This window comes from Rhinolophus sinicus, chromosome 3, assembly GCF_057876585.1.
Source record: "Rhinolophus sinicus isolate RSI-liver-muscle chromosome 3, RSI-T2T, whole genome shotgun sequence".
NCBI classification, from domain to species: domain Eukaryota; kingdom Metazoa; phylum Chordata; class Mammalia; order Chiroptera; family Rhinolophidae; genus Rhinolophus; species Rhinolophus sinicus.
This window is the reverse complement of record NC_142503.1, coordinates 130,372,501-130,399,026: the sequence shown is the minus strand read 5'-3', so window position 1 is coordinate 130,399,026 and position 26,526 is coordinate 130,372,501. Positions and strand designations below refer to the sequence as shown.

The window sequence follows — 26,526 nt, the reverse complement described above, 5'->3', positions numbered from 1 at the left end:
ATCTATGGAAAATGAGGAAAGAAATTGTGAATAAATGTGACTATATCAGAAAGTGATGAAATGTTTGTAGTTTTGTGAACAGTGATGTCTAAGTTAAATAAAAAATATGGGAAACCACAAAAGCAGCATTGGACAATTGAAAAGTACTCTGGGGATTTTGCTGTCCTGAATATTGAGGTATTTATCCTGAGATGTCTCCTATTAGAATCTACACCTTCATTTTCCCATGAATACTGTGTTGTATGGAAAGAACAGAACAAGCGAAATCTCTATACATATTGCACTAGAAAGATGAATTACACAATTTCTCAAGGGACTTCAGGATCTTTTTGCTGCAAAATTGTGTCACAGAGAAAGGTTAATAATTCCAAACTCAGAAACCCCACAGAACCATACCAGAGACACTTTTCTAGGTCACTGTACTTTATTATTTCTACTGAACTAGAGATTCACATGAAAACAACTTTGGAGCACATTTCAAGCAACCATTTCCTGTTCCTTTAGGTGCTGGTCATCTTTCACTACAGGCATTCATCTGTATAATGCATTTAAAATGGACTAAATTACATGGCCTGTTTGAAACCACATCTCAGAGTACTACCTGTGAACCTAGCCCACATTGCTTGTGCATCATATTGGGGAAGAACAGAGGAAAGTAAATGATTAAAATGAAGGGGATCAAAATTACCATTCTCAGTTTTGACGTAGAAGAATCAGCATGGAGAGGGGTATATGCTCTCACTCTAACCTCTTAGAGAATACTCTTCTAGAATGCTGGGACGAAGATATCTTTCTGGTGGCTGATGCTTTAGTGCTGGTCATGTATTTCCAAAATATCATTTACATGACTAGGAATAATTTGTCTGATATCGTCTTGCCATCGACAAGTGATAAGGACATATCCCTTCTTGTAAACAGATTTATATTGACAATCTGGCATCATGACTCCATCTGTTAAATTACAATACACTCCTTCTATTAGTTTCTGGCTCCTGTGACATCTCTTAACTCCATTCCTACATGCCACAAACCTTTGTCTACACAACTGTTGCAACTCCTCATATTCTACGCCAAGAAAGAAATGTTCTTTTTTACAGTGCAACCTGTTATGAACACTTTTTAGCTTAACTTCTTCAGAACAGTAGTCGGAATCAGATAATGGTCTTTCATAATCAATTATAACATCCTTTTGGAAAAGTTCTTTGGTAGGTGGTTTGGTAGGCCCCGTACTAAATAATTCCGCCACGTAATCGTCAAATGCTTCTTGCTCAGAAGGTGAGAAATTCAAATATTTACGTAGCTTTAGAAACTGAAACGGAAATGGCTGTAGCAGCAGGAGGAGCAGAGGCAGGGCCTGCATGGTGAGCAAAGTTCCCATATTTCCCTGTGAGGAATAGAAGAGAAGAGATAAGGAGACATGTTCTACTGTGGTGCTGTGCCTGCCTCTATTCCTATTCAGGCTCCATTTCCACCACCAATTGCTTTTCTGAGCTCTAAGACTTTGGATCATTTTAAAATTGACAACTCAGTATCTATTTAAATACCTTTGAAATATTGCTTAAAAACTGACCTTACTAGGCCTATGTTCAGTCTAGAAGACTGGGGGTATGAGAGGGAGATGAAGGAAAGAGGGAGTGAGCAAGGGAGACAAAGGGCTGGAGGGAAAGAGAAAGGAGATCAAGACAGCAGTGGGGAGAGAGGAGGATAAAAAGGCTCACATGCTCCTTCCAGCTGGTAGAATGCATCAGTTTCCTTTTTAGGAGTAAAGAACTTGCACTGAAAAGAGCCATGAGTGATCCGCCCTCCCCTCATTAACAATCTGCTATTATGAGGAAAATTCTTCATCTTGGAATTTTCTCCTCTTATTCACCTCTCACCATAGACGTCCTTGGAGAAGGGATCAAGCATGAGCATGCTTCAATGTTATGTCCTCTGTGTCCTCCATCTCTATTTCTGCCCATGTCTGTCTCTGTCTGTCTCTTTCTCACCAATTTAATTAATCCCATTCCTAAACTCTGCCCCAGGCAGCCACTAATCTACTTTCTCTTTTGTATCTGGACTAAAACTTTGAACAAGAAGCGGTATGAATGTAATTGCTTTGTTAGATATCAAAATGTTTTATAAAATGATCATAAGTAAAAGCATATTATTGGCACATGAATAGATAAACCTATTCTCAAAACACAAATAGATCATTCAGAAACAGAATTATTTAATATATAAGGTAACTTTTAAATTAAAGGTGAGAGAATGGATTTTATTCCACAAATAATTGGTACTAAGATTATGTATAAACCATGTGGGGAAAAAAACCCCTCTCATTATACTTCAAAATAAATCTGAGATGGATGAAAGAACTAAAATTTAAAAATCAATAAAAGTAATAAAGTAGAGTATAAATGAAAATGCAGATACTTTTGGGGTGAGAAAGGATTTTGAGAAGCATGAAACCATTAAGTCAAATTCATAAAGGATTAAGAAGTTTGAAGACATAAAAAAGACTACTCAAGTCTTTACAGTAGCCCTAAGGAGAAGAAATTTTTTTGAGCAAAAGATGAGAGTTTCAGAAAACTCACTGATCCTTTTATGACCCAAAAGAATCACACTTTTCCCCAAATTTCCTCAACCTAACATCATTCTCAGTTTGGTTATAGGTGTGAAAATCTGAAGCATTAAATATTGCCTAAAAATGTGTGTGAAAAGTATACATTTGAAGATGGCTAAAGACTACATTTTCCTTATACAATTTAACTAAGAGCTACTCTAGGATTTATTCACAAAGAACTAGATATGGCCACTGGTTTGGTTTGACTTCATAATTTAATCCTTCTCAGAGATCAGGAATAACAGGAAAATAGAAGTATAGAATATATTTGGATAGAATATATCATAGCTTTTGCTTGGGAAAAGGAAAATAAATCCAGTGAGACAATGGGCTCTCTATCAAGAAAAAAATAACATAGATTCCAGTGTCCGTACCACCCCCCCACACAGAGTCTTTAATGCAGGAGGGACTAGAGACCAAAATAATATTTTTAAAAATAAAACTAATAAGATTGATATTTATGTTATAAATAGAATTAATAACAAAAATACATAGAATATTTTTCATAATTTTGGAGTTAGTAAGGGATGTCTTTATTAAACAAAACAAAAGCACAGACATAAAGAAAATTATTGAAATATTTGATTACACACATATAGGCTGAATTACATACCCATTACACAAGTACATAGAAAATGTCACCAAAAACAAATAACATAATAATAATCTCTAATGGTAGAAGACACCAGAAATAAATTTCAAAAAACCAACAACAGCTTGAAAACAAACAAACAACAACAAATTTCAAACTACGTGCAGTGTGAAATTGCTTCTCAAATGCAAGTGCAAAAAAAGTGTGAGTTTCTTTTCTAAATCCAACACATCTTCCCCAAAACCACAACTGCCAAGGGTGACAGCAAAATTACCTCAGTTATTATTTTAGGTGTCTTTCACCTTTCTTACACAATTAAAAAAGAAAAATCAACGCATCTGGATTTGTCCTAAAAAAACCCAGCAAGTTCAGTTCTTTCTATGTAGGTGTTGTTTGACATCATCAGTTTCTCTTTCTGTTATAAATCGTCCTAATAATGAGCACAATGTTATTTTTCCCCTCATTTTTTAGATCACTAAAAGTGTTTAAAGTTAACACAAAAGCCATTAACATTCCTTTTGAGCTGTCAAGACCCAAAAGTATGACAACTTCTTGTGTTACAGAAATGAAGAATTTTTGTCTTATTTCCCAACATTCTACAGCAATAAAAACAAAATGCCAATTTATATCTTAGCAAAGTATTCTTATTTCCTATGAAGTCTCCACTCAACCCATGTATTTTTTAGCTTTTGCAACATTACAGATGCGCATCATGAGTGCAACTCTGCCATGATATATCTACTTCCCCACTAGAAGACCAAGGAAAGTCATTTAACTCCAAAAATTTGAAGGGAGTCTGTTTGGATAAAAATATTTTAGACTTTGTTTTAAAATAAAATAAAAAAGGCCTAATATCATCTTCCAGTCAAGAATGAATAAAATGGACCTGATTTACCCTCCTACCTGAAACAATTTTAAAAACCGACAAAATGCCAGAAAAATTATTTTTAAGATAGGGGACATCCAGGCAACAAAACACACTGATCCTTCAAAGATGGGAAACAAGCAAGCTGAGCCCTACAATTCACTTGGCTTGCTATCTTGGGAGAGATTTCATGCAAAAGTGAAGGGAGGGCAAATTTAGGAAGAGCCTGAAAACTACCTGAATTGAGGAGGTAGAATTGAGGAAATGAGGAAGCCAAGGAAACTTGAGTCCGTAGGACAAAGTACCAGAAAGGAGAGAGCTGCCTCCAGACAGAATCTTGGAGATCTGCAAAGGGTTCCCCTCAAGTATTCAGCAAAGTACTATTTATCGTATGTGTGGGAGAAAACCACCTGAAGATGGGGAAAGAACCATTTAAAAGGATCAGAGGGAATAGTGCCTACTCCCACTAGCCAGACTGAAAAAAGTCAAAATTCATGGGGCAGTAGGTAGAGTACTCAGGAAGGTCTTGCCTCAGTAGTGGGGAATAATTAGCCCTAGACTATTACTACTCTGGACCTACCTAAGAAATCAAAAGGATCCATATGGTGTCCCTGAGAAAAAGTTCAAGAAGATTTATAGGAATACAAAAATGTCTATACAAGGTAAACTAATGAGGTAAAATTCAAAATGTTTGGCATCCAATCAAAGATTGCTAAGCATGAAAGGAAGCGGGAAAGCACAAACCATAATGAGGACAATAATCAATCAATTGAAATTGACAAAGAAAGAAAGAAAGCGAGAGAGAGAGAGAGAGAGAGAGAGAGAGAGAGAGAGAGAGAAACAAAGAAAGAAAGAAAGAAAGAAAGAAAGAAAGAAAGAAAGAAAGAAAGAAAGAAAGAAAGAAAGAAAGAAAGAGAAATTGACCCAGAACAGGCACAGATTAAAGACATTAAAACCACCATTATAACTATATTCTTTACATATGTGCAAAAAGTTAAGTAGAATCATGGACAATAGAAAAAAATCAAACTTGTAAAGATAAAAACTACAATGCATGAGATGAAAAATACATTGGATGCAATTAATGACAGATTAGACATTGCAGAAGAAAGATTAGTGCATCTGGAAGCAATAGAAATGATGCGAATGAAACACAGACATAGACAACAAAACAAAAATAAAAAGAGCACAGTAAGCTGTAGAATGAATTCCAGTGACTCAGATGGATAATCTGACCCTGAAGAAAAGAGACAGGGGGATGGGGAAAAAATTGGAAGAAAGAATAACCAAAAACTTTCAAAACTTAATGAATAGTATAAATTCACAAATCCAAAAAAGCTCAACAAACCCCACACACAAAAACATGAAGAAAACTATACCAAGACATGTCATAATCAAACTGAGGAGAAAAAAAATAGCAATATAGCGAAAACCACAGACGTAGTCTGAGAAAAAAAGACATGCTACAGCCAGAAAAACAGACAATGGCGACATTAGATTTCTCATCTGAAACACTATAAGTAAGAATACATGGGAAAATATTAAAATACTCAAAGTAAGAAAACTGTCAACTTAGAAATTCTATACCTGGCAAAAATATCTTTAAAACACTAAAGCAAAATAAAAACATTCTCAGATTGTGAAGCTCACGGAATTACTCACCAGCAAACTCACACTATAAGAAATGTTAAAGGAAAATCAAACAGGCAGAGGGAAAATTATACCAGTTGGAAATCTGGAGCTACACCAAGGAGTGAAGAACATTGCAAATGGTAACCACAAATGAATATGACTTTTTCTTATTACTTAAATTTATTTAAAACATAATCGACTGCTTAAAGAAAAAATAGTAGCAATGTATAATGGGATTTATATCACATTTCAAAGTAAGATGCATGACAACAATAACATAAAATCTGAAAGAAGAGAAATGGAGGTATATTATCATAAGGTTCTTGTACTATAAATGAAGTAATACGTATCAGTTGAAAGTGGGCTATGATAATAAGTTAAAGATATATACTAAAAATCCTGATTCAACCACTGAATTAACAAAATAAAGAGATACGGCTAAAAAGTCAAAAAAGGAGGTAAAATGGAATTATTAAATACTTTGATAAATCCAAATGAAGGCCCATAAATCAGTAAAAAGGGAGCACAAAAATAGAAGAGAAACAGAAAACCAAAAGTAAGATGCTAGATTCAAACTAATCATATTAATAATATCATTAAATGGGAATGGTCTAAGCAAACCAATTAACAGCAAGTGATAGACTGGATTAAAGAAAAAGTCAACTATACACTGTCTATAAGAAATGAACTTTATATGAAGACACGAAGTGGTTAACAGTAAAGGATGTGAAATTATATATCATGATAATTCTAGTCAAAAGAAAGCTGAAGTGGCTATAGCAGTATCAACTCTAGTTTCACCTACTCCTATTCATGTGTTTTTTTCCCATTCCTAGCCCCTTTTTCTTCTTCTACCAAATTCAAGATATTAGTTCTTCTTTTACAGGTGCCTGCAATGATCACTTCAGACAACAGAGATATCTTTCTCTCTTAAGATATTATATTATTGTCCTGTATCCAATACTTTGTATAGTGAGGATACATTATTTGTGCCTTCTCATAAAAATGCTTACAATGAGTATGATCAGGTTAGGAAGCTGCTCAGGGACAACCCCCACCTGCCCCCATCCCAGCAGGGCTTGATGTGTACCCAGGGTAAGTCCAGCAATTCATGCCGCTCTTGTCCTTTTCCACCTGGACAAATCAGGGCCATGTGTTTCATGAGCCCTGGATAAATAGGTTGCCCTACAGGGGCTGAAACCAGGGCAGATGGAATAGTGGCCTTTGAGTGAAAGTCATATGGGTGGCCTGGCTCCAGAAATCTGTCTGACTTGTCACTCTGTGCCTGAACAGTGAGTTCAAATGCAAGACACACAGAGAAGAACACATAAAGTCAAGTGGTGCAAAGCCTGGAAGGAAAGCAGAAGCCATGTGAGGCACAGCAGGGAGGTGTGTGTTGAGGGCACAATCTGGTAAAGAGAAGAGAACATGAAAGTTGGATGAAGAAGGGACAGAAAAGGATAGAAGGGCACAGGTGTCAGAAGGGGGGGTAAGAGTGGTGACTCTTTGTGTGGGCATGTTTCAAGTACCCGTCCTCCCAATCTTGCTCCCCACTGCCAATTCTTCCTCTAACAGACCTCCTGTGCCCAGGAGAGCTCTGAGAAGGGGCAGTTCATGTGACAGGTCTGAGAGCTCAGCCCACATTCCCATAATGATAACATGGAGTTCTTGGAACAGCCTGAGCTGGGGAGAGCAGAGAGAGCACAAGCAAGCAGCATAGCCTGCAGCTCTCACATGCCCAAGGCTCTGCCAGCTCCTGCGGCCCTACTCTTAGACCCTTCTGAGAGCTGTCCTGGTCACAGGAGGCCTGTTAGAAGAAGAATTATTGGCCGGGCTGGGGTGGGGGGGCAAGGCAAGGTTGGGAGGATGGGCTCTTAAAACATACCCACACAAAGAGTCACCACTCTCACCTCTCCCTTTCTGACACCTGTCCCCTTTTATCCTTTTCTGTCCCTTCTTCATCCAACTTTCACGTTCTCTTCTCTTTACCAGATTGTGCCCTCAACACACACCTCCCTGCTGTGCCTCGCATGGCTTCTGCTTTCCTTCCAGGCTTTGCACCACTTGACTTTATGTGTTCTTCTCTGTGTGTCTTGCATTTGAACTCACTGTTCAGGTATAGAGTGATAAGTCCGACAAGCCCCGGGGCCTGCTCAGGCCTTTCACTGAGGTCCCAGACTCAAAGAGTCGTCAGGGCCAGAATTGACTGAGTTAAGTTTCTTACGTAAAGGATGTGTAAGAGGAGGGAGTTGTATCATCGGTAAAGAAATCAAAGGTGCAGAGGTCTGAAAACTAGAATGGAGCTTAATTCAAATGTTCCCCAGAAAGACAGCAAATTTACCAATTTGTTTTCCCAGGAGGAGCACATGAGAATGTCCCCTTCTCTGTACCTATACCAGCACTGTTATATTTAAAATCTTATTTCTGCTGACTGGGAAGGTAAAAAATTATATTACGTTGTTTTTATTTATATTACCTTTAGCAGGAAGGAACGTTTCCAAATATTTAAAGACTTTTTATTTCTTTCTTCAAATTTATGTTTGTGTCCCTTGCTTATTTTTCTGTGGGTCTGTCCATTTTTACCTTATTAAACTGACATATCTATTTATACATAGAAGATATCAACCCTTTGTCAGTCATATATATTGCAGATGTTTCTCTTCAATTGTGTGCTTAACAAAGTGCCCTGATCTAATCATAATGAAAATAATAATGGCAGTTACCATTTAATCGTCAAAACAATCTTATGAGATGGAGTTTATTCAGGAGTGTTCCACCATTATCTTTCTATAAGGTTATGGGTAAGTTTGCTTTTCCCTGTCAAATAAAGATGAATGGCTAAAAGCACGGCCTGTGGAATCAGACTGTCCTTGTTTCTTCCGGGGGACCACTTAGAATGTGTGTGACTTTGTACGTTACCTAAAGTCTTTATTCTTCAGTTGCTTCATCACTGAAGTGGGGATAATAATAATCTACCTCATGGAGGTTGTTCTGAGAATATATATATATAATATATATATATATATATATATATATATATATATATATATATATATATACACATATACATATTTTAGACTAGTGCCTGGCACATAAGACCTCAATTATTGTTATTAATTATTGTTATTACCTATTAATCATCCTTGTGGTAATTATATGTGATCTTGAAAAAGTTGAACATACTTTATAAACATGAAGGCGTAGGGATTTTAAATAGTTGTCTTATCCCAAACCTGCCAGTTCTCTGGTTGCTGGAGTAAAAGGGATGCATTTCATGTACGTGACACTCCTTCCAACTTCTCAGCTACTGTTTTGGAAACCTGAGTCCTGATTATAGTGCCCTTGTGTTTGCTCCCAGATGTATCCATGGCTCAGGAGTTTCGGGGTAAAAACCCTGCCTTGATAGTTCTGGGACACTGTGTAGGGAATGGATGCTCTTTGACTTAAATCGAATTGTTTGGCCCCAGTGTTGTCCTTGGGAGCTCTGAATACATAGGCAGCAATGTTTTTCTTCCCCTAATTGCAACTAGAATCAGAATGTTCTCTAACTAGAAAGAAAGCCTAGTTCATCTAATCTAGTGATATTGAAACTTTGGAACACATCAGCAAACCTAATACTCTTATAAAAACCCCACATGCTATATAGTCCTTTCTCCAACCTATAGAACCCAAAACTTCTGGATTAGGGCTCAGGAATTTAATCACAGCTCCCAAAGTTATCAAATTTGTTAGGGTAAGGCTAAGTTGATGGAACAAAATCTCAAAGTATAGTAGATTTTAAAAACTACATATTTATGAACAGTCCTGTCTTGGCGTAGAATTAACCCCTGGTCGTTTACAGAATGTAAAAGCATTTTACAAGACTCTACAAGAGTAAGAAAAGATTTACTGAAAGTCAAAGAGAGAGAGAGAGAGTTCTGTTTGGAACTGGCAGAAATTTTGCCAGGGCAGAGAGAGAGACAGCTGCGGAGACAGAGGGGCAAGAGAGATACTGGCAGAAGTTTGCCAGGGCAGAGTCTGATGGAGACATCTATACCAATGAGAAAGAGTTCTGGGGTATTATATCTTTCCATGCAGGATGTAGGATGTCAGCTTCCAGGGGGTCTGCCGTTACAATTGTGTTCTCCTGGGAACTGTCCTATTCCCAGCTATGATGGATGTCAGTTTGCAGGGGGCTGCAGTTGCAGTTGGGTACTGTTCTGTTCCCACCTATGATGGATGTGAGGTGTTTGTCAGCCTGCAGGTACAGTACTAGCCAGGGGATTCAGAGCCACGTGGTTAATGTTTAAGCTTGTTCCTGCCAGCTCACAAACCCGCTCCTGTTAACTCTTTGCTTGTCTCATCAAGTCCCAAGATGAGCAGTCCAGCTTGGCAAAATAACTCTGCTTCACAGTTATTCAGACACATGGCTTCCTTCCCTTTTGCTCTTCTGGCCATTCCTAGGACTTTATCGTCACCTACATGATTAAGGTTGAGTCACATTCATGTCTATTTTGGGGAGCTAGCTGTTCGTAAGAAAATAATCCACGGAGGAGGAGCCAGTCCAATGTCATAAGACCTGGACCTACAAGTGGCACATATCACTTCTGCTCAGAGAGCCTGGGAAAGGATGCCTGGCTGGGCAGCCCTGTGCTTCACTGTATCTCTTTGTTGTGCAAGCAAGTGGAGTGGTTTTGGGTGGGCAACGTGAAAGCTTCACCACATTGGTTCTGATTCTGATGATTCTCGTCACTGAGAACCCACAGCTACCCCAACCTCCGCATTGTGTAGATAAGGAAATTGAATCCCAGTGGGAAAGAAGTTACTCAAATTTGAACCAAGAGGTTGGACTGCTCTGCCATAGACATCTCACCCCACCCCCAATGCCACCCCATGTGTGGTGAGGTGGCACCAGCCCAACCACGTGGAACTGTCCCTGGAATGGAACCCAGTGAACACATCTCCTTCCAAAGCCCTGGGTTCTCTTCCAACAGAGAGAGAACTTTGGGCCCTAGGCATCTCCCTCTATCACTTTCTCCTCTGGCTGCCAAATGCAAATTGAATGCTAATTACATACCTACTTGGCCAAGCCCATAGTGATTGTTTATTTAAGCAATCACCACACTGGCAAGGAAAACCCAGCTAAAAGATACAAAAATATCAGCCCTACTGCTGCATGTTGGTTGATTGTCAGAGTTTGCACTTTTGATATAATGAGAATTCTGCACCAAATGTGAAAAACACTAAGAAAATTAATATATAAAGAGTGATATACAACAAGAAAAAGTATAGCAGTGATGTAGCATTCATTTATTTAAAATTAGGACATTAAAAAAGAGTGGTCTCAGGATGGAGGGAGGATGTAAGATTAGAAAACATGAGTACATAGGCACATATTAATGAACAAGATAACTGCCCATATTTTATGTAGAGTATTAAATCATAAAGACTTACAAATAAACAATTTGAAATAATGATAAAAGTTCACTACCACATCAGAAAGCAACAAGATTGAAGACTAATTCTTCCCGGTACTTGACATAGAGTTCCTATTTCCCATCTTTCTACCTCCTCTATTCTTCCATGGCTTGCCATTCCTCTCCCTCGGGGAATCAAGACTATGCTTGAGTAACAATTGCAGTAAGTGCTTTATTTCTTCCTTCTATAGCAGCCTGTGAAGTAGATAGGGATGTGGTTGGAGGAAGGAAGGGCTGGAGCTGTTGACTGAGGTCAGGAGCTCCGGCACAGTATCTTTTCCCTCTGGCATCTTCTGGAGGACAGGCAGACCTCTGGTTGCATAGGTGGGTACTCACATTTGTGTGCACGCATCAACACACACATTTCTTTGAAGAGAAACAGTGAAATAATATCCTCTATGCTTATTCACTATTCCTCTGAATAATCTCGGTGGCAGTACAATTAACTTTCAATTATCTATATTGGTGTTGGGCCTTCTCTCCTTAATTCTATCAAGATGGGTAAGCTGGGCTTCTTGGCTTTATAGCTGAGCTAGGATGGAAGTCAGTTCAGGGAAAGTGTGTTTGTGTGTTGTACGTGTGTTGTGTGTGTATGTGTGCACGTGTAAAAGAAAAAAGAACAAGTATCTGCACTCCAGGATCAGTTATAAATTTTAATTGAATTATCCACAATTTTGGACTTTTCATTCCTCCAGTTAGTATAAGTAAACAAGTTCACTATAGTGCTGAAAGGGTAGATATGGATAATAGAAGGCAATAAATAATAATGATGATACTCATATGTCCTTCTTTAGATAGACTATAGTCTCACGGCCCCATGAGATTTATAACTTAGAGCCACTAACTAACCAGCTCATCAGAGAATGAGTTGTTAGCACTGTCAATATTTTCTTTAGTGAGCTAACACTATGATACTGGCACCTGGGGAACAGTTTGCCCGGAGTGAGCTGGGGCATAGTGGTCTCCAGTTCTGAGCTCTCAGAGCAGCTTATGCCAAGATTCTGTCCACACTTACAGCTGAGGGCCTTGGAGACCCCACAGATCACTTTCATGGAGCCAAGAATAAAGTTATTGCTCAACTTGCATGACCCATTAGCTTCTGAAACTTTTCTCCAGACCACCATATCATTACAATACTCTTCGTCATTACCTGTACTGTTTCCCTTAGGGAAGCCATAATGTAATCTTCTAAATGTCAACAATGAGGAAGACAGAATAACATCCTTGGACATACTAAGGCTGGTATTTTTACATAGTAGAATCAAGTTCATTAACACCGCAATGGTCTGTTTTTCATGGTCACTTTTTACCACGTCATATTGCATCTCTTCCTCTGAAAATTTTTTAATTGTCTCCATCTTGCTTCCTGAAGATCCTACAAGAATCAACCCCAGGCCGAGTAGCAGCAGATAAGTCTTCATCACAGATCTAGGGTAATCTCTTCTGCATAAATTAAAATAAAGAGTAAAAGAGAACATTAAAAAGATAGCTCTCTCTTCTTCATGACAGCTCCCAGGATTGACTATGTAACGTAAGACTCCTACATCTGTTAATGGAAGTATGATGAAGTGAAAAGACCCAGCTGAGTCTGAAGACCCAGCTTTAAACCCTTGCTTATCCATTAACAATTTACCTCATTTAACTAACCTCAGTTTCCCCATGTGAAAAAATAGGAAATGTGAGAATTATATAAGATAATACATTTAAAGTGTCCAGAACCAAGTAGTTATTTTTCTTCCTTTCCTCTTTGTCTAAAATCTCATTGGCAGGGTCTCTAATCTTCACAGTGGGTCACAAGAACCTTACCCAACATGTTCCTCATTATTGTTACCTCTCCTACAGCCTCACACAGTACCTGGCACCTGGTAGCCACTTGAAAAAAGCCCACAATTTTTACCACCACCCCCCATTTTTTTCCCCACCAATTCTTAGTCATGGTCTATCTGTCTTTACCAGTTTCTTTGGTAAGTTGATCCTGTAGAGAAAGCTTCCAGCTTGTGGCAGAGCAAGAGGTGAAATTGTATTTGTTTCCTGGGAGTTTCTGTGACTGGGTCTAACAGAGGGAAGGAGGGGCAAAAAAAGGGTAGGTAGAATAGTATGAGATAGAAGGAGGAGACAGTGTGGAGCCCAGGATGCTCAGAGAACTGAACGAAGTGTCCGTCTGGTGGTCAGAATCCCAGTGACCTAGGCAGCATTACTGCCTCCTCTTCTGTGAAATCTTCCCTGTCTATTTCTACTATAACCCAAAGTGATTTTTTTTTCTGCGTCTTTGAAACCCTACAACATAGATTACATTGCTTTTCATTTTATATGTTCTTTTTTCTTGTCCGTTAGTTGATTCATGTTAGTCTTTTCTCCTCTTACTAAAGCTAAAAATTCCTTGAGCCTGGAACATAGTTTCTCCTTTTTATTCCATACAGAATCAAACACTGAACAGTTATACACTGGTTTCTCAACAATCTTTATTAACAACATAACATGGCTTGACTCGTGTAGAAAATCCTTTACTTGAGGTCAGTGCCGGACAATTCATAATGAGAATCCCAGAGAGAATGGTTATTTAAGGTGATGATTCTTTCTCTTGCTCTAGAAAGATCTCATTCTTTCTCTCCTACTTCTAAAAGCCTCCTTCCCCTATGCTTATATCTTCAGCATTATCACACTTACCTTCTAATCACCATTCCTTGCCCTCCAATTCTTTCAAAGCACTACTTTTCTAAAAACACCACTTATAATGACATCTCTTCGGAAACCTTGAAGTATTCCTCATTGCCTATAAGAGGTAATCTAATCGCCTGAGGCCACTTGGTCAAGGCTCTCCTTGATCTAATCCCAACTACTTTTCAAGGCTCATCTCCCATTATTTTGGTATGCAAACCTTCTGTAGTCAAATCAATGTGATCCGCTCTCTCTGAATGCATCCTATTCCATCTCCCCATTGGTGCTCCTTTTTTGAATGCCTACTCTTTTCTGCCTCTTGAAATCCTTCAAAGCCCATTCTTTCTTTGACACATTTTCTTACTACTTAAGTCTACCAAACCCATTTCTCACTCCTTTGAACTTCTTACCTCTCACTTCTTATACCACTCATTTGACATTAGTATACTGGACTTGTATCTTTTTATTATATTTAATTTAAAAATATACTGTGTGTAAAATTAGAGCACTAAAAATATATAAGCCGTAATAATTGGGTTGATTGATTATTGATAAATTATTAAGAATTAAGTGGGTGTGTTCACGTGTGTGCCTTGAGCATGGTACAGATTGAAGGGAGGAGGGAAGAAGGATTTAGATTGTTTCCTAAACATCCTCTACCATTGACATCAATATTAAGCTGATAGTAGGGAAACAGAAAGACAATAATGAGGAAAATAAACAAGAAGAAGAGCAGTGCAGAGAGTCCCAGTTTTTCTGAAACATGTATTTTAAGTGAGCAGAATTCACAGCTACCTGGGTTTGAGTTGGGCTGCTGGGTGCCCATTTGAAGAAAAATAAACAAACCCAAACTACAAATGTCATTTGAAGTGGGCTTTGATGACAATTGAATGAAAATATTCTAAGAATAGATTCCATTGGACAGTCTCAGTTGCCTACTGACACTTCAGTGGAAGTGCATTTGTCTGCAAAATTTTGCTTTTAATCAGAAGGGGGGAGGTTGGGTGAGGAAAGGGAGAAAAATCATTGGGAAGGACAATAAAGCCTAGAGAAAGAAACAGGAAAGAGAATTAGAATTCAGAACAAAGAAAAAGGCCTTAAAGGACACATTTCAGCCACTTTAAAATTTTGCCCAGGAAATGATGTTGCTAGCAGGACCCAACAAGTTACATACTAGAGACCACCGGTTCCTGCTCAGCATCTCAGATGCTGAAGGCTCTGCTTCCTTAGTGACATCCAAAATTCTATGAAGACAACAGTGACAATGGAATTCCCATAGAGAAGTGGGTAATGAAACTCAACTGTGAGAGGGCCACCCTAAATGGGTAAGCCTTCTCCATTTACAAGGTTGCAAAGTGTCCTTTACTCACAATTGTCACCCTCCTCTCTCCATAAATCGAATCGATCAGAACTTGATGCTTACAAAAGAGTTAACAACTAGCATAGATGTACCTCCTTTTTTGATATGATCTTGAATGAAGTACAAATAAATAATGCAATCATTGAAGTCTCTCAACTGCAAAGATCAGAACAGAAAGGGCTGGCTGAACCTCATGCATTGCTGGCGCCTGCTCTAACGCACTGTACGACTTTCTGGCTCTCACTTGCAGGACTGAACTATCACAGCTCAGAATTAGTGACCCCATAATCTGGCACCTCTTATGTCTTACTACTCCCCAGTACTCACAACCCTCCCCCCAAACAAGGCCCACTTCCATACTTCTAAGAAACAGAATTGTGGCATATTAAGCCTAGAAAGAATCTCAAAGATTATCTAGTTCAAGTCCTCTCACTTTACAGATGAGAAAACTAAGGCTCAGAGAGGAACAGGACTTCATCAGATTCCCAGAGTTAGGAGACTCTCTTTCCCTTCCTTCTCTTCCTTTGACCTCTAACGCTAAAGATACTCTGCCCATAGTTGAATGTGAAAGAACTAAACAACCAGTTCAGTTGTAAGAACTAAAAGAGGAAAAGAGTTAGTAGCCTGGGTCAAAGTCCTGCTGTTTCCTCTGGGCATGCAAAGAGGAAGTACACTGAGCTCTCACAGTCTCAATCCCTCCCTGGGAAACCCTTAGCCATTTCTCTCCAATCTTCCAGGGAAATGGTTTCTGACCAGCCAGGCTTTTTCTGATCTCCTTTTCCCTTTCTTTCAAGGCACAGAGGGAGTTGCTGAACAGGAGCAGATGCAGTTTAGGTTATATATATCCCTAAGAGGTCACCCAGTTGCCTCTACACCTAGGACCAAGTCTGGGATTAGGGTGAAATGAATGAGGCACTCCAGATACAAAATTTAACGGGGTACCATAAAGCCCAGTAATCAAGAGAAATAATATTTTAATGCAACATTTAAAAATAAACTTAATTCAAAACAATCCCAGATGAACAAATATCAAAAATTTGAATAACAGGATCTGACCCTGCACTGGCACAACTCATGTACCTCACCTCACCCTAATATCAACCCTTGATTTAAAATTTAGATATTTTTTTCATCAGGGATTTTTTGCATTAATTTTGATTAAAAAAAAAGTTATTTATTTAGATTACTGAACGGGGGGGTTGTGCCCCTTACATTTTGCATGTGAAGTGAATGCCTCACTCACCTTATCTTGTGTAGAGTCCACTCTTGGCTCTTATCCAATGACCCAAAGAAAAGAGGCAATTGAAACACATACATAGTTTATAGTTTAATCCAGTAGACATTTATTTCTTTTTTTATTGAAGCAGACTAAAAGGATTCCAGCTCAGAAATACTGGAAAGGTAAATGAATTAGCAGTGGCTACCCATTTCACTAAAGGCATTACCCATGTCCACAGCTCAGGTGTGCATCAGGGAAAACCAGCACCAGTGCCCCGAGAGAGAAGAGAAGATTCCAGATCCAGGCACTGGTCTCAAGTTATAAAATATAGCTCTGGAAATTAACTGGCCTCATGTCATCACAACTGACAAGAATAAACCCCTCTCTGGGGGAAATGTGGTACCTGCAGGCAGGATATCTGGTACCTTCAATGAGCTTACAGATTGTCATTTTAAACCTTGTCTCACTCTGGAAGCATAAAATGGTGGAATGGTTTGGGCAAGCCATTTTCTTGGGAGAAGTGCAAACATTATTGATTTTTCGAGGCCTCTCATGGATGAAGACATGCTCCTTTTTGCAGATGTTGTCGGGTTCCTTGATGATTCTTTGGAAGATCATGTGGTTGCAGTACCTTACAGGAATGTCACTCTGAGGGTAGTCCACGTGCAAGTGCTCCATGGTTGATGACACTTCTTCCTCATACATCTCGTTTTCCCAGAACAGAAGCAGCAGGAAAATTATTACCATTAGTATCATCAGGGGTAAGAGTCCCTTCACATCTTTTGCTTTAACTCCTATAGAGTAAAGGAGACAGAAAGTAGCAGAGTAATCAGATTCCTCCAGCGCCATCCCCTGACTTTGCTTGCCCATCCTTAGGATATTTTATTTCCTTTACTCTGTTAATTAAAATCATGCTGACCCTACAAGATCCAGTGGAGGTACAGCTCTCCAAGAAAGTCCTCTCTGACCATTTCAGCTCTCAGAGTTTTGTATTGAACTGTTCTCTAGTTATTCCCTTTCATTTTGCTTCCACAAGCTCCTTGATAGCAGGTATCTAATCTCCTAGTTCTCCTGAATCCATCAGAGTGCTTAACACACAGCTGAACACAGAGAGGTGCTCAAAAGTACCCATGGCTGATTGTTTCTTTCCTATTGCTGAATGACTTCCTTCCCATAATTGTCTCAACTGTAATTCCACCCAATTCCACATGCTTTTAGCACTGTCTTCTAATCTGTTCTTCCCAATTCCTTCCCAATCTCTCCTCCTGTCGATCCTATTTGGCCCTGTGCTAGTTCCTCGTACCTTTTCTTTTTGCTGTAGCTCTGACAAGTAACATATCCTTGTGATCATGGGTCTGAGAAAGTCCTTTGTGTCTCTCTGTTCCCTGACAATAACTGTTAGGGAGCCAGTGGAGTGTGGGGAGGGCCAGAGTAAAAAGAGCGGAAAGGGAGGGGCCTGCAAAGGAGTGTGCTTGGGTGCCACTGGGAAAGAAGAGACGTTACCTTCTGAGGGAGAGTTGGGTCAGACAGCTCCTGAATGTGTCCTTCTCAAAACATTTATTAAAGTCCTGATATGCCAGACACAGTACTGTCTGTTTTCCAAATTTTCAGTAAGTCCTTACTTCAAACCTGTGAAGGAGCTATTATCTTCATTTCATTAATGAAGAAATTAATTGCAGAACAGTTCAGGTGGAGATGGGAGATGACAAGAATGACACCAGTCTCACCTTCTCAATATTTGACACTTGAACTCCAGTTTCAGCAAGTTTAATTCCCACGTGGTGTCTAGGACAGGGCAGAAACAGTTCCCTGATGTTAACATTAGTCTTGATAAAGCCCCGGAGAACATGGCAATGGTTCCCAAACTCTGATGAACGTTGGACCCACCTGGGCATTTTTAAATGCCACCTTGAGACATTCTGCTTTAATTGGTATCGGGTATGACCTGGGTTTGGGGATTAATAAAAGCTCTTCCAGTGATTCTAATATGTAGCAAAATCTGGGAACTATTGAACTATGGTGTACTATGGAAACCTACATGAAAAATTAATGGATGAGGACTTGGTAAAAGATCAAGGTATGGAGGCAATAGAATTATTTTTTGTTGCTTTCATCTCCTGGTCATTTGATAAAGGAATGGGGAAAACAGACTTAATTTTCTCACTTCCTCTAAAATGATTTCTCTTTTGGAGAGACAGCTCCATAGTCTCCTCTGTACATATCTGTGTCTTTGTAATTGGTAAGAAGAAATACATTGTAGGGTGAAAAATGGTCTAGGAAGGATAGAGAATCCTGAAAAGGGGTTCAAAGAATGTGTCTCTTTCTATACAACAAAAGTACAATTCCAGGCCATGATAATGAACAACCAAGAGGTTATTACTTACTTTCCAAAAACTTTCATTCTGGGTGTCCATTCAGAATTCAAACTGTCCTGTTTTGGATATGTGTTGCACAATGCCACAAAGATACAAGTACATAATTAATTGATGAATTTTCCAATTAACAAATTTTGATTTGCACATCATCTTGCAGAAACATTTCATTGTATGAAGAGAAATCTATCTAAAGAAGTGATCGTTACATATTTCCCAAATGGCTGCTAATGACAGCAAACCCAGAGGAACAGTAGTCTAAAGAAGATGGAAGTTTATTTCTCATGTAAAAGAAAGCCTGGGATCGTTAGTCCAGGATTGGTGAGGTGCTTCAAGGTCAAAAAGGGCATGGCACTGCCTTCTAAGGACACATTCCAAAGTTTCACACACTATTTCCATTTACATCTCACTGGAAATAATTTAGTTACATAGTCGCATCCAACTGCAAGGAACACTGGGAAATGTAAGGCTTATTCTGGGTGTGCATGTACTCAGCTAAAATTCTGGTTTCCAATTACAAAGGAAGAAGGGGAGAATAAACACTGGAGGACAACTGCATAGCAGCATTTTTTCTACTTGCCTTCAGACAAACATTGTTCTGGAAAATGTTAATGAGTGTGCTTCAAGAAAAAAGTTTCATGATGAAAAGTTTGAGAAATATTGTTAATTATATTTCTGCCCTTGGAGAGTCAAAAGATCCACAAAGCATAAAATTCTAAGAAACCCAGCAATACAGAAGCTTAACTAATTTCATTTGATTCAGAATTTTACAAATTGATTTGAGTATGGAACTTCAATTGAGGGACAACAGTATGTACATCCTAAGGAGCAGGGTTCTATGGAACACCAGTTTGGGAAACGCTGCAGGTGACTAGGAGCCATAAATGGTAACCTCGGACCCAAGCACCTGCGTGGGAACAAAGGCCACAACAAGCAAAAGGGAATGGAGTCTAAATAGGCCCAGATTTTTAGACACTGGTGACTGCCCTCCCTTTAAAATCCGTATGCTAACAATTCAAGCCTATCCTTCACTATTAGTAGGATTCTAGTTCTTTTCCTGAAATGTTTCAGGTGCTCTCTGAGAAGTGCTTTTATGTCTTGTCCACAGCCAGTCCTCCAGACTTCCTCTCTGTTCATCCTGGTTTCTAATCAGTGCTTCTCTACGATGCGGGCGGTTGTCTGTGGTTTGCTTCAAGCTCCTCCCAAAGCCTGGTATCGATACGCTAATGCACACTTAACACAGGATATGAGGTTTAACGGACTTTCTGAAAAATATTAATTACAGGAGAGAAAAAAATCTTAACGCCAATTCACACATTTACTACTCGTAGCAGCCACTGCAGGTCCCTCACAAGGACTCCCTTTCAAATTGTCCCTTTCCTTGGCCATTTGGATGTGGGGTGTGCTTGTGCTTCTTCTCCCTATCACCCTCTGCTTTATATCCCCTTTTCCTTAAGTCTGGGGCCCCAGGAAACGATGACCATTCTCAAGAGGGGGTTGGGGTTCTCTTCTTAAGATGCATTTTCTGAGTCCTTTACACACAACTGAGGAAACGTGAACTGCCCGTATCAAAGACTGGGAGTGGAAGCAGAGTGCAGAGCATATTGGGGAGGACAAAAGACCTCACCACCAGCCCTCAACCACTCCTTAGTCTGCTGCTGCCTGGCTCCTACAGATTTTTTTTTTTTTTAAGGTAGTGGGAGGTGGTTTCTAAGTGAAATTCACCAGAGTCTCTTGGCTACTAATTAAAAATACAGAAACCTGGGCCTTACCCCAGACCTATTGAATGAAAGTCTCTGGGATGAGGCCCTGGAACCTGCATTTGTAACCAGTAGCACAACTATGGTGATTATAATGCACACTGATGTTTAGGGATCACCACAATAGATGAGCCCTGAATTGGTAAACAGCATAATACTTTCTTTTTCTTTTTCTTTTTTCTTTTTTACTTGCATTCTTTTTTTTTCCTCTCTCTTTTTTTTTAATTCATTTCAGGTGTAAAAAACAACATAGCATTAGACATTTATATACCACACAAAGTATAATAATTTCTAAAGAATTGCACCCACCCCACAACAAAACCAACTTTTACATTATTATGTGGAATACTCAATACCCCATGTGAAACCCTGCGTCTGATGACTGCCGTGGCTCTCAGCTTCCACAAGGTGAAGGTGTGTTTGCCTCACATCACGTAACTAAAACAGAGCGCTTCCTCCCTGGACACTGGGAGGGCCGGCCTCCCAAACACACCACTGGAGGAGGAAGGATTGGTCTATATTTCTTAGTTATAGTCCTTAATTACCTGTGTTCTTTCAGCAGTTCTGGAAAACAGTTCATAGGGGATGCTAGAGAAGAGCAGAGTGAACTGGGTTCCACCAGGAGGAGAGGTCGCAGGGCCAGGCAGGGGCGAAGGAGAAGTGAGAATATGTCTGTGGTTTGGAAGTAGCCAAGACAGGATGACTGGCAGTGAAAACGCTGGGCACACCTTAGATTCAGGAAGGTCATTGAAAGCAGAAGGTATTCTTCTCCCCGCACCATTCTCTAACCTTCGCTTCCTACTTCCCTATCACTCTGATGCCATCTCTTAGCACCTGTCTTAGTCTTTTACTTTTGAGTTGGGGTCCATTTCTTTCCTCCTGTTCATTTTCACTAAGGAGCCCTCCCAAACCATTTTCACCTACTACCCTGGAATGGAGAACAATCAGATGATATCTCGAGTTTCTTTCTAACCTTGAAAGTGGGCCTTGCCCATGAGGAAATCTATGCTGGTTCTCACAAACTCTCAGGCATCCAATGTAAGCCCACATGTCAAGAAATATCTCTAAGTGCAGGGCAAAGGGCATGAGACTTTATCAACTCCTCCAGGAATCCTTCTTTACATGAACCACCTCCATCTCTTTTTTTGAGATTCCGTAAAAAGCCCTCCTCCAAGCTTCCTGTACATGATGTAGTCTTCACAGTTACCATGAGGTGCAGCAAAGGGTGTATTTGGCCTTCACACTCGCATGCTGTGTGCTTCTGGGGAGCCAGAACAATGTACTCGTTTGCTTTAGCACACTGCCTGGTACTTCACAGGAGAACAAAAAGTGTTTGTGGTGAACAAAAGGATGAAACACTTTGGATCTCATTCTTCTGCTGCTAACTAGCTGTGTGATCTTAGAAAGCCATGGCATTTCTCAGAGTCTCAGTTTCTTCATCTCTAAGATGGAGGTGGTAGGAAAGAATAAGGGAAGAATTGGACTTCCTCTAAGGTTCCTTTCTGCTGTCACAAACTAAGGTTCTGAGCTAAATTAAAGTGATTCCAATGGCTAGTCCCTTAAGATGACAATTCTCTAGTTACTACTTCTATTTCCCCTGACACTGTGGGAGTGGGGGTGGGGGGCGAAGTAGGACTGTTGCATCTGCCTCCCAGCCTGGAGTCAGGGTGAACAATGGGGAAATGGGAGCTGGAGCCTGGGCACCAGACTCAGAAGTGGGTGGAGGAGCCCTGTGAAATGGCCTAGGGAATTGGCATTCTGGTCAAAGGGACACCTCCCTAAATCAAGAACACTTACTATTGGAAAAACAAAAAAGGGCACAAAGGACCCCTCCTCTGGAGGGGTTTGTTGGCTATCTTTGGCAACTGGAGAGCTAGACAAGCTATTAACTGCAGGATTTATACAACACCTTCAAGTCTCCAGTCACTTTGCCAACTGCCATCCCATGACCTCACTTGTCCCTTTGTTCGGTGAAGTGGACAGATTGGAGCTTGCAAATATCCAAGAACAAGCTGCTCCTGATTTGGGCACAACATGTTTAGAATCAGACTGGAGCCTGTCAGTCTCAGCCTTGCAGTTACAACCCCAGGCTATGAACACGGAGGAAGGTCCAATTCTCCCCTGGGGGCAAACCAAGCCATTTCTTGTTTTGTAATTTTACTTGTATCCCAGAAATGACTGCCACCAGGTGATAACCCACGGGAGGCAAGGTTGAGGGGAGGTTGCCCTAAGCAAGTCTTTCTAATAGCTATTTTAGTAGGCCCTGTCCCTCCAGTTTTCTACTTCTGAGAATGCTTTGATCATAGCATATCTGGCTTCTCATGTGTGTCCCCAGGCTGAGCCTTCAATGGTTTCCTTTGAATCCTCATTGAGGCAGGACCACTAATCCAGCCTTCTCCTGAAGCCCCTCCAAGGACACTCGGATCTGTCATACCACTCACAGGCTCTGCTCTCCTCTCTGGGTTCCAGCTTCCCTGAAAGTCAGATAAGATTCCTTAAAAAAAGATAAATGACTGTCCCCTGACCTCAAATAATCACACAGGCCCTAAAGATTCCAGATGCATTAAAAACAAAACAAACCCTTCCTTTTCTTGGAATCACCCAGCTAGAGCAGAATGAGCAGTGGCCCAGTAGTCGTGAAAGCTAGGTTCCTGTCTTGACACTGGCTCTGCCACTAACTAGCTCTGTGACCCTGAGCTTAATTCAAGGGGCCTCATTGATCTCCTTTTCAAGTGTCTGGGAGCTGGCAGAGTAGTGGAAGGCAGGAGGTGAAAACAAGTAACAACTGAGAATTGATAAAACACTCCCTGATGCCGGGTTAGGCTTGCTTATTAGGAAGTTGAAACAGGGCTCCCCGGGGCTTTTTGTCAACTATACTGGACCACAGTAATCTTTCTAAAACACAAATCTAGTTCTGTGCCTGTGCTGTCCATCACATCCCCACCTAAAATGTGTCAATGGCTTTTCATAAGTCTTAAAGTAATGACCACAGTCCTTACCTCTGCCTACCAAGCCTTGCATAGAGAGCCTCACCTCAAACCACTCTCCTCTCTCTCTATCCCTCCATACACTCCTCCTTTCAGTTCCAACTGATCAGGCTTCCTTCCAGCTCGAGGTTTTTAACATCTGATTTTCTCATTATGGAAAGTTCCTTACTCCACTCACCCCTCCCCATTCTGTCTGGTTAAATCCTGTTTCTCATTTTCTTAGACAAGCCTTCCCAGAACCTCCAGGGGGAGTGAATAGCCTCTGTTTTGCTTGTGTAACACTCTGTACTTTTCCTTTGAGGCCCTTTTCGCTAGCATAATAATCATTGTATTTCTTGGTTTTAAAAAGTTATCTGATTGTTTCATGAGGGAGAAACCTCCTCTGTCTGGTTCCCCGCAGTAATCTCTGTTTAAGCACAATGCCTGGAATACAATAGATGTTCAACACGTTTGCACAATTGATATTCAGTAAACATTAATTGAATGGAAGAATGCATAAGTGAATGATATAAAAGAATTATATTTTGCTTTTTAACCGTAGTATAAGGGCTATTTTTTGTAAAACTCAAGAATCCTTTTTAAGGATTTCTTTGGTGGGACCCTGCAGCATCATATGGGCATAAGGTCAGAAAGACAATGAAAGAAAATCTTGATTCATCTCTAATTACTACTCAAGGCCTTAATCTATTATTGTCCCTCTGAACCCCTCACTTCAGCTGTTAAAGACCAACTCAAGAGGTTTGCTAGTGGGTGCTACCTCTGTTTTCTGCTTTCTCTCCATATCCACGGGAGGCCATCTACCTTAATAAGTAGTTTAACTTAATCCCATGAACACCATCTCCCTGGATAATAACACAGCTCTCTCCCTATTAGTTCCACCTCCATATCATGCACGCAGAAGGATCAGCAAAAAGTAGTGGGGTCCCTAGAAATTAATTTTTAATCTACATTCTCTCAGTAAGACCGTTAAGGTAAAATCCATGACAGTACTCGATTTGTCCACAAGGGGGCAGTTTACCCTCCTAGCTTCTGGGAGCAGAGACACTGCCTATTTATAAATATTTTGTGACTTGCAGAGGTTCTCACCCCCTGCTCCATATTGTCCTCCAGGCATCCTCCCCACATGCCAGCAATGCTTCCTTAGGGCTCGTATTCACAGTGATCCCTCATTACAGAACCTGGTCAATTTAGGTTGATGAAGTCCTGTTGGTTATACAGGTCCTTTCCTAACCGGTTTTCCTTTTCCTCTCTTGTCTCCCTATTGGGGACTTTTGTTCCTCAGCTTATGGAATCAGTTATTTTACAGACTCTTACAGGATGGATAGCTCTGCTATGTGCAATCCTACAATGTGACCCCCAAACATCATGTGGTTCTGAATTTCCTCAAAGCCATAAAAGCCTGAAGCAGCCCTGCACTTAAGCAGCTGTGCCTGAAGCAAGTTTGCAAAGGAGCCAGTGGCACACTGATGCTCCTTATAGCTCCTGAGAGTTTAGTTGTTGCCTTGCTTTATGTCCAGTCGGAAGAATCTTTCAATGCTTCTTTAAAGCACTTATAGAACCATACTTTGGCCCAAAGGGAGAGCTGCCACAGAATATTTTTCAGGCATGGCCCCCCTCAGCCTTTCCTAGAGGATTACACATTCCCCACACTACAAGAGCCCTCTAGTCAAGCCTCCAATACCTCCATGCTCCTTATCTCTGCCAGTGTCACAGGATCGGGTATTCCTAAAAAGCATGTATAACTTTTTGATTTAAAACAACAATTCACACAATTCATTAACCAAATATTTATTATCTATTAGATGCTAAACACAGTTCTAGGCTCTGAGACTTCAGCAGTAAAAAAACACCCTATTCTCACAGTGTTTCCAACTTAGTGGTGGGGGAGGAAGAATGAATAAAAATAGCAGCAGCAGCAGCAAAAGTGAGGTTGTGGTATGTGCAAAGAAGGAAATTAGAGAAGGGGAATAAAAAGCAAAGGGAGTGGGTGCCGTTTCATACAGAGTGGTCAGAGAAGTCATCTCTGTAGGCAACATCTGAGCAGAAATCTTAACAGCAGTGAAGGATTGAGCCATGCAGGTGTGAGGGAGATAAGACTCAAAGCAGAGAGAAGAACACATCCAAAGGCACGGAGGTGGGAATTTCTGAGGAGCACTAGAGGCTAATGCAGCCAGCAAACGGAGAGGGTGGTAAGGAGATGAGGTGGGAGAAGTGAGGGGAACCCAAGAAGTGGCAGAATCACGTAGGGATTTTTATAGCCATGGCAAGGAATTTTGATTTTACGCTGAATGAAATGGAAATGCACAAAGGGTTTTAAGCAGAACAACTCTGACTGAGGTTTTAACAGGATCATTCTGTCTTTTCTGTTGAGGATAGACTAAAGGGGCACAAGGGCCAAGCAGGGAGACCTGCTAAGGGGCTACTGCAATGGTGCAGGTGAGAAATGGTGGTGCCTCGGTGCACCACCTACAGGGGTGGTGGTGGAGATGGTGAGAAATGTTTGGATTTCGGAAATAGTCTAAAGGTGCAGTCAACATCATTTGTTAAAGGATTGAATGTGGGTTATAAGAAAGAGGACTACAGGATGAATGTAAGGTTATTCGTTTCACGGTTCTTCCAAATACCTGAAGAGCTACTGGAAGTTAAATAGCAGCGTAGCTAAGAGTGAGGTCAAAAATTCCTCAGTGTGGTTTCTGGCTCTTCATCTGGTGAGTCAGGGCACATCTGACGGAAAGAGGAGAACGTGAGCACTGAATACCCAGCAAGGAGGAAGGGAGGGAATGGGGGTGAAGAGTGTGATCTGTGTAGGGAATGAAAGCCACCCTCTCCATGCCCATATCCACACACACACCCTCAAAGCAGGCTGAAACACTAGCCTGTCTGTGGGGGCAGAGCCCCAGAAAGTAGTTTCCAGGCTCTCGGCCTCACATAGACAGGTGCTGGCTCAGGTAGTAAATGGCCATCAACTGTGATGGGATGGCCATCAGCTGTGGCTAGTTGGCCGTCAGCTGTAACCAGTG

General features: G+C 40.5%; 3 protein-coding genes across 9 annotated transcripts in view; all 3 read right to left on the bottom strand.

Moving 5' to 3' along the window:
* Positions 1-541: 541 nt before the first annotated feature.
* On the bottom strand, positions 542-1,378 carry RNASE9 (ribonuclease A family member 9 (inactive)). Its single transcript, XM_019718462.3, has one exon. It carries the CDS (start codon positions 1,376-1,378, stop codon positions 809-811), a length of 570 nt encoding a protein of 189 aa, XP_019574021.2. The 3' UTR covers positions 542-808.
* Positions 1,379-11,974: 10,596 nt separating this feature from the next.
* Positions 11,975-12,571, bottom strand: RNASE11 (ribonuclease A family member 11 (inactive)). Its single transcript, XM_019718469.3, has one exon. It carries the CDS (start codon positions 12,569-12,571, stop codon positions 11,975-11,977), a length of 597 nt encoding a protein of 198 aa, XP_019574028.3.
* Positions 12,572-16,487: 3,916 nt separating this feature from the next.
* RNASE12 (ribonuclease A family member 12 (inactive)) overlaps positions 16,488-26,526 on the bottom strand; it is a 12,961-nt gene continuing 2,922 nt past the window's right edge. Inside the window, exons 2-3 of one of the 7 annotated variants that reach the window (XM_088797118.1) lie at positions 17,691-20,024; positions 16,488-17,181 (exon numbers count right to left, since the gene is read on the bottom strand). In XM_088797118.1, coding sequence (XP_088653244.1) covers positions 16,706-17,181; positions 17,691-17,724 — 510 coding nt within the window. In that variant the 5' untranslated portion in view covers positions 17,725-20,024 and the 3' untranslated portion in view covers positions 16,488-16,705. Of the gene's footprint in view, positions 20,025-26,526 lie in introns of all 7 variants that reach the window. The other 6 variants (XM_074327960.2, XM_088797119.1, XM_088797116.1 and 3 more) reach the window with 6 other exon arrangements.